The sequence below is a fragment of the Oryctolagus cuniculus genome, chromosome 10 (genome assembly GCF_964237555.1).
Source record: "Oryctolagus cuniculus chromosome 10, mOryCun1.1, whole genome shotgun sequence".
NCBI classification, from domain to species: domain Eukaryota; kingdom Metazoa; phylum Chordata; class Mammalia; order Lagomorpha; family Leporidae; genus Oryctolagus; species Oryctolagus cuniculus.
Window position 1 is genome coordinate 111,632,531 of NC_091441.1, and position 14,161 is coordinate 111,646,691.

Below are 14,161 nucleotides of genomic sequence, written 5' to 3' on the forward strand. Positions count from 1 at the left end.
ATAATCGACATTGTTATTGATTGATTGGGACCCTACCATCAGCTGGCCCTTCTTCTGTCTGCCCCTGAGACACAACAACATCAACTTTTGGCCAATTCGTAGCCCTGCATAGAAACTGGTGCTGTGGCGCAGTGGGCAAAACTGCCTGCAGTGCCGGCATCCCACATGTGCACGGTTCGAGACCCAGCTGTTCCACTTCCTATCCAGCTCCCTGCTAATGGCCTGGAAAAGCAGCAGAAGATGGCTGAGTGCTTCGACCCCTGCCACCCATATAGGAGACCCACAAGAAGCTCCGGGCTTGGAACTGGCCCAGCCCTGGCCGTTGTGGCCACTTGGGGAGTGAACCAGTGGATGGAAGACCTCTCTGACTGTCTCTCCCCATCTCTCTCTGTAAATTGTGCATTTCAAATAAATAAATCTTAGAAGCTATGCCGGGTTATTTTTTTCTTTAAGAGTTGCAGGGAAAGGAGGAGTCTTACCCCTCCCACTGTAAATCAGAAGCTAGAAACGGCTCAGCTCAGTGAGGAAGGAGCTTACGGGAAGCTGGAACAGGCCCAGAGCTGGACTCCCAGCAGCACCACGGGGTTTGCCACGTCGTGAACACAGAGGAAAAGTTCTCGGAGGAAATGCAAAGGGCGGCTCTGGCTGAGGTTAATGAGAAGAAAGGCAGTTTTATTGCTGGCCACAGGAAAGCTTCAGTGGTCTGGGTAGAAGAGCAGACCAGCCACATGTGGAACAGGGCCCTAATGGCAACTCCGTGACGGCCGAGAGGTGAGGATGCTGCAGAAGCCAAGTTTGAGGCTAGCAGAGGCTGGCTCACGAGGTTTAAGGAACGAAGCCGCCATCACAGCCTGGAAGGGCGAGGGGAGCCGTGCGGTGGTGGTGGTGGTGGGGGGCAGCTGCAGCAGGTCGCCTGGAAGACCTGGCCCAGAGGCTGGACGAAGCGGGCCGCGGTGAGCATCAGATATTCACTGCGGGCAGAGCAGCCTTCTGCTGGGCTTCCACAGCCAGAGAGGAAAACTCGGCGCTGGATTCGAAGCTTCCGAGCTTCGAAGGCCAGGCTGATTCTCCCATCTGGGGCCAGTGCAGCTGGCAACAGTAAGCTGGAGCCACATTCACTGTGGAAAATCCTGGGGCCCCAGAGCAGCGAGCGAGGGGCGCGCTGCCTGCACTCTGTGAACCGAGTGGGGCCTGGCCGATGGCGCATCTGCTCATGCGGTGGCTTGCTGAATGCTATAAGCCTGCTGCCAAGAACTAGTGCCCAGAGAAGGAGATTCCTTCCAGGCTGTCGCTGCTCACTGCCCGTGGATCTGGTCACCCCGTGGCCTGCGATGAGATGCGGTGTTCTCACGCCTGCCAACACAGCATCCATTCTGCAGCCCAGGCATCGGGTGTTACTCAGTCGATCTTATTACTGCAGAAATCAGTTTCCTCAGACTTGGCTGCTTAGAGAATGGGTCCTCTGATGGATACAGGGGAGGGAAGTTGAAGAACTTCTAGGAAGGAGTCACAACTCTAGATGCCTTGTAGAACATGTGTGCTTTGTGGGAGGAGGTCAGAATACCACCAGGAACTGAAATTTGGAAGAAGTGGATTCCGCTCTCATCGATGACCGGGGAGGAGGTGACGGCAGGTGTGTGGGAACAGTGAGAGAACTTCACTGAGACGTGGAGCCTGGCCACACACCTGAACCGCTGCGGGCTCAGGATGAAGCTGTACTGGATGACGAGTTGCTTCTCCTGGGCACGCAGAGAAGAGTAGTTTATTGAGATAGAATCTAGATGCTGTGAACAGTGTTGAGATGATGACAAAGGGGGCTGCCGCAGTGGCATAGTGGAAGAAATTGCCATCGCGACACTGGCATCCCACACGGACAACGGCCTGAGACCTGGCCGCTCCACTTCTGATCCAGCTGCCTGCCAATGTACCTGGAAAGGCAGCAGAAGGTTGGCCCAGGTGTTTGGACCCCTGCATCTATGTGGGAGACCTAGAAAAAGCTCCTGGCTTCTGCTTCAGACTGGCTCGTCGCTGGCTGTTGTAGCTGTTTGTGGAGTGAATCAGTAGATTAAAGATCTCTCTCTCTCTCTCTGTTTCTCTCTCTCTCTGGCTCTGGCTCTTTCTCTCCCTCTAACTCTTGCTTTTCAAATAAATGAAATATAAATAAAGAAAAATAAATCTAAAATAAAAAGGCAACAAAGGAGTTAAGCTGTGCCATGCCATGGATGTGGTGTGTCCCTGAGGGTTCCTGTGTTGGAGACTTGGTCCCCAGTGTGGAGATTTTAAGAGGCAGGGTTCAGGTTCACTGGGGTGGGTAAAGCTGTTGTCTGCCATTCTGGCATCCCATATGGGTGCTGGTTCGAGTCCTGGCTGCTCCATTTCCAATCCAGCTCTCTGCTCATGCACCTGGGAAAGCAGCAGAAGATGGCCCAAGTGCTTGGACTCCTGCACCCATATGGAAGACCCAGAAGAAGCTCCTGGCTTCAGACAGGCCCAGCTCTGGCCATTGCAACCACTTGGGGAGTGAACCAGAGGATGGAAGATCTCTCTCTGTATCTCTGGAACTCTACCTTTAAAAAAAAAAAAAAAAAAAGACTTGGGCTCCTGGAGGCTTTGGCCTGGCTCAGCCTTGGCTGTTGAGGGCATTTGGGGAGTGAACTCCTGGATAGAAGACCTCATTTTCTCTCTGCCTGCCTTTCAAAAACAAACAAACATACAAACAAAGACCAAAAATATGGAAACAACAACAACAAACCAGTGCTACAGAGAAATCACTCATGAGAAAAAGGGCAGGTTGATGTGGCAAAGCGTATTGTTGTCTTATTTGAACAAGTGGCCACAGCCACCCCAGCCTTCAGCCACCCGATCAGCCACCAGCTGTCAGTGTTGCGACGTGATGACTTGCTGAATGCTCGGATGATCACTGGCATGTTTTAGCCGTAATGTATTTAAGTAATAGGTGATTAAGGTATGTACACTTTTTTAGACACAGTGCTATTGTACACTTAATTGACTGAAGTGTAAACGTGACTTTCAGATGCACTGCTTGATTGCCCTCCTCTGGAACGGGGCCCCAGCTCTCTCCGAGGACGCACCGTTGACCTCTTGTGGCTGTGTATTTCTTCTTGAATGGGTTCTGGCAGATTCCATCTTTCAGGAAATGGATCTCCTTTGAATAGGTCATCACTTTTATGGTGATACCTTTTGATGTCTGTGGTATAGGTAGTAGTGTCCTCTTTCATTTCTGATGTTAATAATTTGTGATTTCTTTAATTATTCTGGGTAGAAATAATTCTATTGATCTTCTCAAAGAACCAGATTTTGGATTTGTTGATTTTTCTCTCCTTGGTTCCCGTGTTCAATGTTACTGATTTCTGCTTTAATTTTGATTTCTTCTCATGTGCTTTGGAGTTAAAATTTCCTCTTCTTTTATAATTTCCTGAGATGACATCTGAGATGATTGATTTTAGAGCTGTTTTTCTTTTTAAATACATGCATTCAACGCTATGGATTTCCCTCTAAGTCTTCTTTTGGGATTTCACACAAGTTTTATACACTGTGTTTTCATTTAGTTCAAAGTATTTTAACATTTCTCTCTCTTTTTTTTTTTTTTTTTTTTTTTTTTTTTGACAGGCAGAGTTAGACAGTGAGAGAGAGAGACAGAGAGAAAGGTCTTCCTTCTGTTGGTTCACCCCCCAGATGGCCGCTACAGCCGGAGCGCTGCACCAATCTGAAGCCAGGAGCCAGGTGCTTCTCCTGGTCTCCCATGGGGTGCAGGGCCCAAGCACCTGGGCCATCCTCCACTGCCCTCCCGGGCCACAGCAGAGAGCTGAACTGGAAGAGGAGCAACCGGGACAGAACCGGCGCCCCAACCGGGACTAGAACCCGTTGTGCCGGCACCACAGGTGGAGGATTAGCCTAGTGAGTCGCGGCGCCGGCCTTAACATTTCTCTTGAGATTTCTTTGTTGAACCATGTATCAGTTAGACGTTTGCTGCTTAAACTCCAAGTATTTGGGGGATTTTCCAGCCATCTTTGGGTCACTCATTTCCAGTTTAATCTCATTGCCATCAGGAACACCTTATAACATCCATTCTTTTTTTTTCCCCTTAAAATTTATTTATTTATTTGAAAGGCAGAGTTACAGAGAAGCAGAGGCAGAGAGAGAGAGAGAGAGAGAGAGAGAGAGAGAGGTCTTCCATCTGCTGGTTCACTCCCCAAATGGCCGCAGTGGCCGGAGCTGTGCTGATCCAAAACCAGGAGCCAGGAGCTTCCTCCTAGTCTCCCATGCGGGTGCAGGGGCCCAAGGACTTGGACCATCTTCTGCTGTCCTCCTAGGTCACAGCAGAGAGCTGGATTACAAATGGAGCAGCTAGGACTTGAACCAGCGCCCATATGGGATGCCGGTACTGCAGGCAGCAGTCCCAATTCCCATTCTTTTATACTTGGTTGGTGGTTTTGTAGTGAGGACTTTGGTCTGTGTCGGTGGTCATGCGGCAGTCGCGTGAGACAGGCGATGGGGTCCACCAGTTGGCAGATGGCGTCTTGGAGTTTCACTCTCCTTCCCGAGGGAGCTGCAGTCTCCAGGTGCACCTGTTCTCCCTGCAGCGCTGTCAGTTTCTGCCTCGCTTTCTGTGCCACGCTGTTGTCGGTGCACACTGTCGTGTCGCCTTAGGAAAGTGACCCCTTGTCAACCCTGCTCATTGCCCTCATCCTGCAGCCTGCTCGGTCTGCAGGTCGCGTGGCTGCTGCTACAGTTGGCCTACAGTCGGACAGCTGAGCTCACCCATTTGATGCACTCTGACGATCTTTGTCTTGTCTTCCGTGTATCTAAAACATTGACGTTCGAAGGGACTCTTGATCTCGGTTAACATCTGCCATGTTTATTGCTGTTTGCTGTTCGTTGCCTTTATTGTCTGGTCCTGTTTTTGTCTTTCTCTCTTCTTGTGCCTTTTGTGGCTTTAACCAAGCATTTTAAATAATTCCATTTTCTCCCCTTTCTTAGTGTTATCAATTATTTATTTTTAAAACTTTTTTTTTTAGTGGTTGCCCTCACGTTTGCAATATGCTTTTACAACTAACCCACTTTCAAATAGCCCTGTACTGCTTCACGGCTGGTTTGAGTACCTTTAATCACATATCAGTCTGAACTCCCTCTCGGCCCTCATGGCACTGCTGGGGCTCCTCTCCCCTACACGGAAACCATGATCAGCACGCGTGCTGCCGCTGTTCGTGTTTTGAACAAGCTACTGGCTGTTGGATCCAGTAAGAATAAGGAAACTAAAAGTTTATTTTACCTTCACTTGTTCCTTTTTTAACGATCTCCCTTTCTTTATGAGGGTCTGAGTTTTTGACCTCATGTAATTTTCCTGCTCTCTGAAGGGCTTGTTTTGAATTTCATGCAAGCAGTTTCCTACTTATCTGTTTATCTGAGAAAGTCTTTATTTCCTCTTCAAGTTTGAAGGGTAATTTCCTAGGATATAGAATTGTAGGTTGGTGTGGCTTTGTCTGTCTCTCTCTTGGTGTTTGCACAGTTTCTTGTGGGTGAGTTGGATGCGATTCTGATGTGGTTCCTTCCCCTTTAAGGGGTTATTGTCCCCTCTGGTGTCTTTCGGGATGTTTTATCTTTGATTTTCTGCAGTTGACTAGGCTACACCTTGGTCCTTTGCACCCACACTTCTGTGGCTGCCTCTTCCCTTCCCCCTGCCCCCGTCTCTAGTCCCTGCTGCAAGCCTTCAGGGGCCCCCTGTTGCCTGTGAGATCAACTCTGGGGTGGATCCTCACTTGCCACGGAAGCCCCCATGGCCTGCCCCTGCCCCTTCCTCATGGCACAGACCTCGTGGACTGGGTGTCCTCCTTTCCCAGCTGTACCCGTGTAGTGCACTCACACTCCTGGCTCAGACAAACCCCTCTTGATGGGGCTTGTCTTATCTTGCCTCAGTTTAGCACTGGTGTCACACATAGCTTCCTGTCCTGTGCGATTTTAGATGAGAGGTGTGTTCAGGAAAGAGGGGCCCTGGGCACTGTATTAGCAGCTCTTGCTGCTCCTTAGATTAAATCTCTTCCTTCCCCTCTCTTGGCCCTAGTTGTCTTCTGGAGCTAGCTCAAGGCCAGCTTCCACCAGGCAGCCCACCGTGATCACTCCCTCCTTGGAATTCCACCGTTTTTTCCTGGGGGTCAGATGTGTCCCCAAGGTTGGGCTAGGCCTCCCTTACAGCGACACGCTGGTGCAAGGGACAGGATAGTGCTGGAGAGAGGAGATCCTGGGACCTGAGGGAAGAGATTCCAAGCCAGGCTGGGCGGCAAGGCGGGCACCTCTGGGCAGTAGGCTGAGCCAGCAGCCGCCAGCTTCTGGCGTGGACATTGGTGGCAAGAATACGGGGCCTCCTGAGTTCGGGTGACGTGGTGGTGGTCTGATGGTGGAGGTCAGGCTGGTCTTGGGGGTAGTCTGACTGCGGTCAGCTGACCATGGAGGCTGGTCCGATGGTGGTACGGCTGGGCCAGTGGCCTCAGCAGGAGATGAGGAGAGGATTGGGGAGCACAGGAGTTGCAGGGGCTGGGGCTGGGGACTGTCTCCGCAAGAGCTGACAGCTGGCCAAGGCTTGGTGCAGGGCGTCCAGCGTGGCCGAGGGGCCAGATCTTCCCTCTAGAGTGGACAGAGGGCACAGTCAGTCTGCTCATGCTGGTCCACAGAGCTACTCCCTGCCCAGCCAGCTGCCCCATGTGTCCCCATCTCATTGAAGACCCCCAAGCAGGGACTTCTAGCAGGTCATTCCCCCTCTGCTCCTTGACGCCAGGGCTCTGCACATCCCCGATCCCTACCGGCCCGTCACCCTGGTGAGCCGAGCAGGCTCTGCTCCTCCCGGCTGTGCTAGGAACCGTCTTGTCCTGCCAAAGGCCATCTGTGTGTTTGTAATGGCATTGTGGGCCATACACAATGCTCAGCCTGAAAAATCAGCCTGCTGTAGATTAACTGAGGTTCAAGTCCTGCTGGCAATTGCCTTGGCAGGGCCAGAGCAGATGACGTCATGGGCCTGCGCAGCCCGTGGGCTGCATGTTCCCCACCCTCTAGACCATGGGAGCTGCAGGGCTAACATGTGGCCAGCAGCAGGCCCTCCGTGCCTCAGTCTCTGCATCTGTGGGGTGGGGATAACAGCCCCTTCCTTACAGGGCTGTTGTAAGGACCCAGGGGGTGGAAACACTGGAGATGTTCCCCTGCTGGGCTGCACTGAGCCCCGGAGTGGCCACTCCCAGGCCCTGGCCATGTCCTCGCCTGGGTTTGACCCTGCTGGCTTCTTTGTGGCATGGCTTCCTGCACTTCCACCTGCCGGAAGCCGGAGCAGGGCCACGCCCTCTGCAGTGTTCAGGGTGGACAAGGAGGTCACTCTGCAGACCACATTCTGAAGACAGTGAGAGCTGGGGTTTCCTGGTCAGGACACCACGCCCTCACCCTGAGAGCCTGCCTCCCAGCCAAATTCAAGCTCTGAATCCCAGGGTGCTCCCCTACCTTGGGCGGGGTCCCTGCAGGCATCCAGGGCACTCAGCAGTGTCTTTCCCAGGGCCCTTTTTGATATGTTCTGAAAAAGAAACGGAGGCAGGGCTGGATCAGACAGTGATCGCTGGATCTGCATCTGATGGGTGGGACCTGGTGGGCTCCAGGGGCTTTTGTGCAGCCCCTGGCAACTGATCAGGCCCTTTCCCATCTCTTCCTGGCCCCCTCCCCCAGGCTGGCCACAATGGGCTTCTCAGAGCCACTTGGTGGGTGCAAGGTGTTGTGTGCATTGCCTGTCAAAGGTCACAGGCACTCCGCGGGTTCTGCACCCGAGGATTCATCCAGCACAGGTGAGAAGTATTTGGGGGGGGGGAAGCCCTGCCATGTACCTTATTAGTTATGGTGACACGTTTTGACGTGGCCATCATCCTTGAGTTCCTAGGATAAATCCAGCTGGGGCATGCTACATTTCTTTAACCACTGCCACGTCTGATTTGCTAGGATTTTATTTACTGGTTTTGCATTTTTAATTTTCCATGTCTAAATGTGGTGTTAGTGTATAATTACCCCTTGTATTTACGTTCCTCAAGTTTGAGATTCCAGTTACGTTAGTTTCATAAGATGACTTAGGGAGGCTCCCGCCCTTTGGTTAGTTAGCTCTTCTGAGCCTCCACCGTTGCATCTGTGAAATGGGACAACACTTGCCGAGTGTGAGGAGAGCCCTGAGCCCAGCGCCTGACAATAGGCCAGGCTCCTTCCCAGGAGCGCCCGGCCCCAGCCCCGCGTGTGCCGGCTCCCGGGTGCCTACCAGGTCCCGGAGCCTCTGAAGCAGCTGCAGCACGTCCACCAGCTTCTCCTCCAGCAGGGCCAGACGCACCCGCTCCGTCTCCACCATCTGCAGCTCCAGCCTCAGGTGCTCGCTCTCCTCCGCCCTGCGCTGCAGCTCTGCCTGTGGGGAGAGGGCGAGTGCTTCCCCACTGCACCCCCGTGCTGGGCCCCAGACCCTGGCCCGTGCTCAGAGGCCACAGGAAGCCGGAGCAGAAGTAGGGGAGCCAGGAGTGGAACCAGGCGCATGGATGTGGGAACTGGGTGTCCCCAGTGGTGTCTTTATCCCCTGTGCCATATGCCCATCCCCGCCCCCCCCCCCGGGTGGGGGGAGACACGTGTCTGTGCCTGGTGCTCGTTTGACGCGCTATACCTGTCAGCCGCCATCATTTTAAATGATTATGTAAGGAGCTGGCACTGCATGGACCCCTCATATGCACATAAACAGGACAAAATGAGCATTTCAGATGTAGGAACATAAAGCTGTCTTGTATCAAAATGGTAGCTTGCGAAAGTGCAGTGGGCTTGGGCTCCATGAAGTGGCTTTCAGCCTCACGGCACCTCTGGCTCCTGTGGAATAGAGAGGTTACCAAGGGACGAGGAGGAGACTGGCGGGAGGCTGTCCAGGGCCCTTACTGAGGTGTGCTTGTTCTGACCTGGATGGAGACCCCACCCCCAGGCTGGGCCAACTGCACTTCCTCCCTGAGAGGAGAGGGGGGGAGGCTCAGTCTTCCTCTGGGGTTCCTCACCTGGAAGCCCTGTGCTGTCTGCGGCCCAGCCTGCCCTTCCCGCACCACGTGGAGTAGGGGAAAGTGAGGCCAGCACTAGAGACACAGAGCAGACAGGCGGGGACAGTCTAGCGCGGGGTCCTGGATCCAGCTGTGCCTGAATCTCCTACAACCCCACCCTCAGCTCCACGCTCCAGTAAACTCCTGTTTCGCATTCTGAGATACCATCTGAGACGGGCTCTTTTAACTTGCAGCCCCGAGATTTCTCAGTAACTATAAATCAGGTGCGGGACCAAGATGCTGCCAGAGATGCCTGCGTCCTGTGTTGGCGCCTCTGGCTTTGAGTCCCTGCTCTGCTATGATGCGTCTGCCTGTGCATGCGCTCACACCCTGGGAGGCAGACCGGGTACTTGGATCCCTGGCACCCATGGAGCTCCTGGCTCCTGGCTTCAGCCTGTTCCAGCCCCAGCTGTTGTGGGCATTTGGAGGGGTAAACCAGTAGATAGACAACCTTTTCTTTTCTATTTCTGTCTTGGCCTTTCGAATAAATTTTTAAAAAGTTTTAAAAAATCAAAATCAAGGGAAATCACATCTGCGTCTTGGTTTCCTCATCTGTGACCGGGACACAGGACTCGGCTGTGCTCCCAGGTCCCGGGGGCTCTACCAACCTCCTCCCTGGGTGTCCCCAGGGCCTTCCCGCCGCAGCCCTGGGTCCCCGGCCTGGCGACGTGGGCCTCCAGCTCCCCCGGGGTGCAGGTGCGGTCGGCAGTGCCCAGGTGGCTGCAGTAGGTCGTGAGCTTCTTGGCTGTCCAGTCATCACACCTGCAGCAGAGCAGAGCGTCAGGACGGGGGCGGGGGGTGGGGGTGGGTGGCGCTGCAGCCCCGCCTCCCGATGGCCTATCTCCTGAGACCAGAGCCAGCACGGCACCAGGCAGGGGACAGGGCAGGAGGGCCGCTGGGCTGTTTGATGGCTGTTTTCCTCAAAGTGTGCCTGGGGCTCAGAGACGCCAGGCGAGACCCCGGCATCCTGGCTCGTCCTTGCTCCACACTGGGGGCGTGATGAGGATTGGGCCAGTGAATGGAGCGGCCGGGGACAGTGTGCTGCATGGACACAGGGTCAGGGCACAGGCTGAGAAGGACACTGGGGTCTGAGAGCAGTGGTCAAGGGAGTGAGAGAGCAGTGACGGGCATTAGAGCCACCCCCAAGGTCATCTTGTTGGTCCTGCACGGGACAGGGGCGACCTTGTCTCATTCTGGCCAAGGGGACAGAGCCTTAGAGGGGCTGGGAGGTGACTAGACCTGGCTTGAACCCGCACAACGGACGAGTTGAAGCCCCATCACTGTTTGGAGGGGCCTAGGGCATGGCGTGGGTCCCACGCTCACCCACTGCCGCAGCTGGAGGGCCGAGCCAGCAGGGCCTCGGCCGCTGGGGGTCTCTGCATCTCCCGCCACTTCTCCTCCTCCTCCTCCTCCTCCTCTTCTTCGTCGGAGGCAGCCTGGCCCTCCACGGAGCGGAACAGCTGCTCGCCCACTGTTGGAGAAACACAGGGTGAGGGACACGGGACAGAGGGAGGGAGCCGGGCAGCCCCGGGAATAAGGCGGTGATGGCAGAGGGCAGGGCCCCCGGGGCCTCTCCTCTCCTCTGGACGGCTGCTGCCCAGTCCCCGTGCATACTTCTGTAAGGCAAGGCCGCCCAGGAAGGCCAGGGCTGTGCCCGCCCCCACGTCACTGGTCCAACCGTGATGCTGGCTGGTCAGCGTTGCTCCCTGGGGTGGCACCAGTTTTCTCATTTTTGAAAGGCAGGGTGGAGAGAGAGAACATCCACCTGCTGGTTCACTGCCCAGACGGCTGCAGCTGCCAGAGCTGGGCCAGGCCTAAGCCTGGAGCCTGGAACTCCATTTGGGTCTCCCACATGGGTGCAGGGATCCACGCACCTGGGCCGTCTTCCACTGCTTTCCCAGGTACATTAGCAGGGAGCTGGATTGTTTTTTTTAAATTATTATTGATTTATTTATTTATTTGACAGGTAGAGTCATAGACAGTGAGAGAGAGAGAGAGAGAGAGAGAGAGAGAGAGAGAAAAGTCTTCCTTCTGTTGGTTCACTCTCCAAATGGCCGCTACGGCCAGCATTGCGCCAATCTGAAGCCAGGAGCCAGGTGCTTCTTCCTGGTCTCCCATGCAGGTGCAGGTGCCCAAGCACTTGGGTCATCCTCCAATGCCCTCCCAGGCACAGCAGAGAGCTGGACTGGAAAAGGAGCAACCTGGACTAGAAGCCCACTTGGGATTCCGGCGCCGCAGGCAGAGGATTAACCAAGTGAGCCATGGCACCGGCCCTGGGTGCTGGATTGGAAGTGGAGCAGCCAGGACTTGAACCGGTGCCCAGATGGGATAAGCTGGTGCTCTTAATGGGATGCTGGTGTTACAGGCAGCAGCTTAACTCACTACGCTGCGATGCCAGCTCCGTGTTTCGCGACTTTTTGATCGTGTGAATGTGTTTCCAATACTGATCTTTTTTGTTCATCTTCTGGAAATTCCCTGGTGCTGTGCCTGTGTGTGTGGTTATCATTAATTTTTAAAGGTCTTTTTATTTCAAAGGTAGAGCAAAGAGAGAGAACTTCCATCCAGTGGTTGGCTCCCCAAATGCCCACATTAGCCAGGGCTGGCCCAGGCTGAAGCCAGGAGCCTGGAACCCTCACCAGGTCTCCCTGGAGGTGACAGGACCCCGAGGACTCGCTCATCATCTGAGGCGGGACTCGGCCCCAGGCGCTCTGCTATGGGGTGTGGGGTCCCGAGCTGCGGCTTAACCTGCTTGGCCCCGAAGCCCACCCCACATGTCTTTGCTTGTCCCAATCATAGCATCGCTCAGTTGTCCCCGGGGGTCAGGAGCTGGGTATTGAGTACGGCTGTCAGTGACGGAGTCACGGAACCTGTCCCCGGCAGAGCCAGCTGGGCACCTCCTGGTGGTGCCATGCCCGCCAGATCCTTGAGATCCCCGTTCCTAAGACAACATGCCCAGGAGGAGGGCCCGGGGGCCAGGAGGCCAGCCTGAGCAGTAAGTGGAGCAGCTTCCACGTGGAGGCCGAAGCAGACAGTCCCTGGGCGCGGGGCCGGGGTGCAGCCAGCACGCAGGGCCAAACCTTCGTCCAGGGCTCTGCTCCCGGAGCTGCTGTCCGACGACCAGGCTCCCCTTGGGGCAGCGTCTACGTCTCTGGTCCCGCCATCTTCAAAGTTGTCATTCCTGTCTCCTGGCTCTGGGCTGGCTCTTGGGGGTGTTGGGAGCTGGGGGCCTTCTGACCTGTAGACACAGCCAGAGAGACAAGGGTTAAGAAGACCAGGGGTGTGGCCCCACCTGCAGTCCTCACTCTGCTCAGGTGGGCTGTCTACCCAGGCGCTGTCCTGGTGGAGGCAGCCTCCCCCAGTACAGGAGGAGGTACCACATACTCCGGATCCAGCCTCTCTCAGGGCGAGGGCACAGGCAGGTAACTCAGTTTCAGCCAGCTGAGATTCAAGGTAAAAATCTTCTGAGGAACCAAGGGACCAGAGTTTTCATTCTTATAAAAAGAGGCCCAGGAAAGAAAACACCCCTTCCTTCCTGTCTTTGGACATTGTCATGTGAGGATGTGATGTTTGGAGCTGTAGCAGCCATCTTGTGTCCTTGAGGAAATGAAGGAATTACTGAGTTGAACAAGAACCCTGCCATCTTTTAGGGGCTGAGTTAACCACTTACTATAGATGAAATTTTAAAAATCCACATTTTCATCTACTTTTTGTTACATTCTACTCTTTGCCTTTGAAAATCCTGAACTGGAGCCTCTCCCCTCTCTGGGCTTCGGAGAACCTATTTTACCCCTGGGTCCTTCAATCCCTTCTTGATATTCCAAGGTCCTCATTTGAATATTCATTTGAATAGTTATGCACTTGCAGTTATGAGGTCGGGGAAGAGAGATCTGTCACAACAGGAAGATATTCACCAACGGACCGAACTCTTAGGAAACCAGTCTCACTCCCCAGCTTCCTCCTGATACCAGCACATGGCCTTGGTCCCCCTCTTCAGTCTTCTTCTTCTTCTTATTTTTAAAAGACTTATTTATGTATTTGAAAGGCAGAGAGAGCGAGAGATCTTCCGTCTGCTGGTTCACTCCCCAAAGGCATGGCTGCGATGGGCCAGGCTGGCCAGGCTGAAGCCAGGCGCTCTATCTGTGTTTCCCACAGGGGTGGCAGGGGCCCCAGCTACTTGGGTCACCTTCCGCTGCCCTCCCAGGCACCTCGGCAGGGTGCCGGTACCAGAGCGAAGCAGCGGGGACTTGAACAGGTGCTCTGACACGGGATGCCGGGTCGCCAGTGGCAGCTTCACCCCCTGCGCCACAACGCCGGCCCCTCAGAGTCCTGTCCTGCAGCCTCTCTGTAGACGGCACAGCCCAGCACAGCCCAGTACAACAGCAACCAACCAAGGCCTCACGCATTTTCGCAAAGCAGACCTTCCTCCTGATTTAGCTGCACAATAAAACACCACAAAGGATGCTCTACCCCCGAGAGATGTGGCAAACACTGCTCCCAAAGCCGTGATCAGCCCGAGTCAGCCTACATTGGGTCTAAGAGCCCCAGCACCGTATTTCAGCCGTGAAGATTAATTTTGAAAAGGAATGAATGAATGGTTGATATTATTACCCGGTTTTAGTAAACAGGTAGCCCAGTTGACTCATTTTAATAAATCTTTGTGTTACATCTCACTCCCTGTGGATCCGTTTTAAGTGGATTCACTTACGGGGTTTCCAAGGATTGAGTCTGATTGGACAACAAGGACTCCAGTGCTCAGCTCCATGGTTGCTGGGTGGGCCTCTGCATGACCCGTTGTAAAGGTGGAAGCCATGCGGGACAGAGCAGAGCAGGACAGGAAGCCTGGTGTGGGCTCTTGGTGCTGGAGACCAGGACTGTCAGGTAGACTCAGCCCCCAGAGGGCTGTGGGAGCCAGGACAGCCCTCTGAGCCCAGCCGAGGACAGCTAAGGAGCTGTACACAGGAGCTGCCAGACAGCCATGTGGTGCCCTTTAAGCCACACGTGAGCCTGGACACAGCCCAAGGCTCCTCAAACTAATCAGCATAATCCTACCCATGGCCACC

General features: G+C 54.4%; 1 protein-coding gene across 1 annotated transcript in view; it reads right to left on the minus strand.

Annotated features, from left to right (window-relative positions):
• Positions 1-430: 430 nt before the first annotated feature.
• Positions 431-14,161, minus strand: part of EFCC1 (EF-hand and coiled-coil domain containing 1) — a 41,989-nt gene continuing 28,258 nt past the window's right edge. The window contains exons 3-8 of the mRNA XM_008260339.4: positions 12,179-12,336; positions 10,425-10,572; positions 9,710-9,863; positions 8,297-8,437; positions 7,504-7,573; positions 431-6,642 (exon numbers count right to left, since the gene is read on the minus strand). Of these exons, the coding sequence (XP_008258561.3) occupies positions 6,506-6,642; positions 7,504-7,573; positions 8,297-8,437; positions 9,710-9,863; positions 10,425-10,572; positions 12,179-12,336 (808 nt within the window). The 3' untranslated portion in view covers positions 431-6,505. The remainder of the gene's footprint in view (positions 6,643-7,503; positions 7,574-8,296; positions 8,438-9,709; positions 9,864-10,424; positions 10,573-12,178; positions 12,337-14,161) is intronic.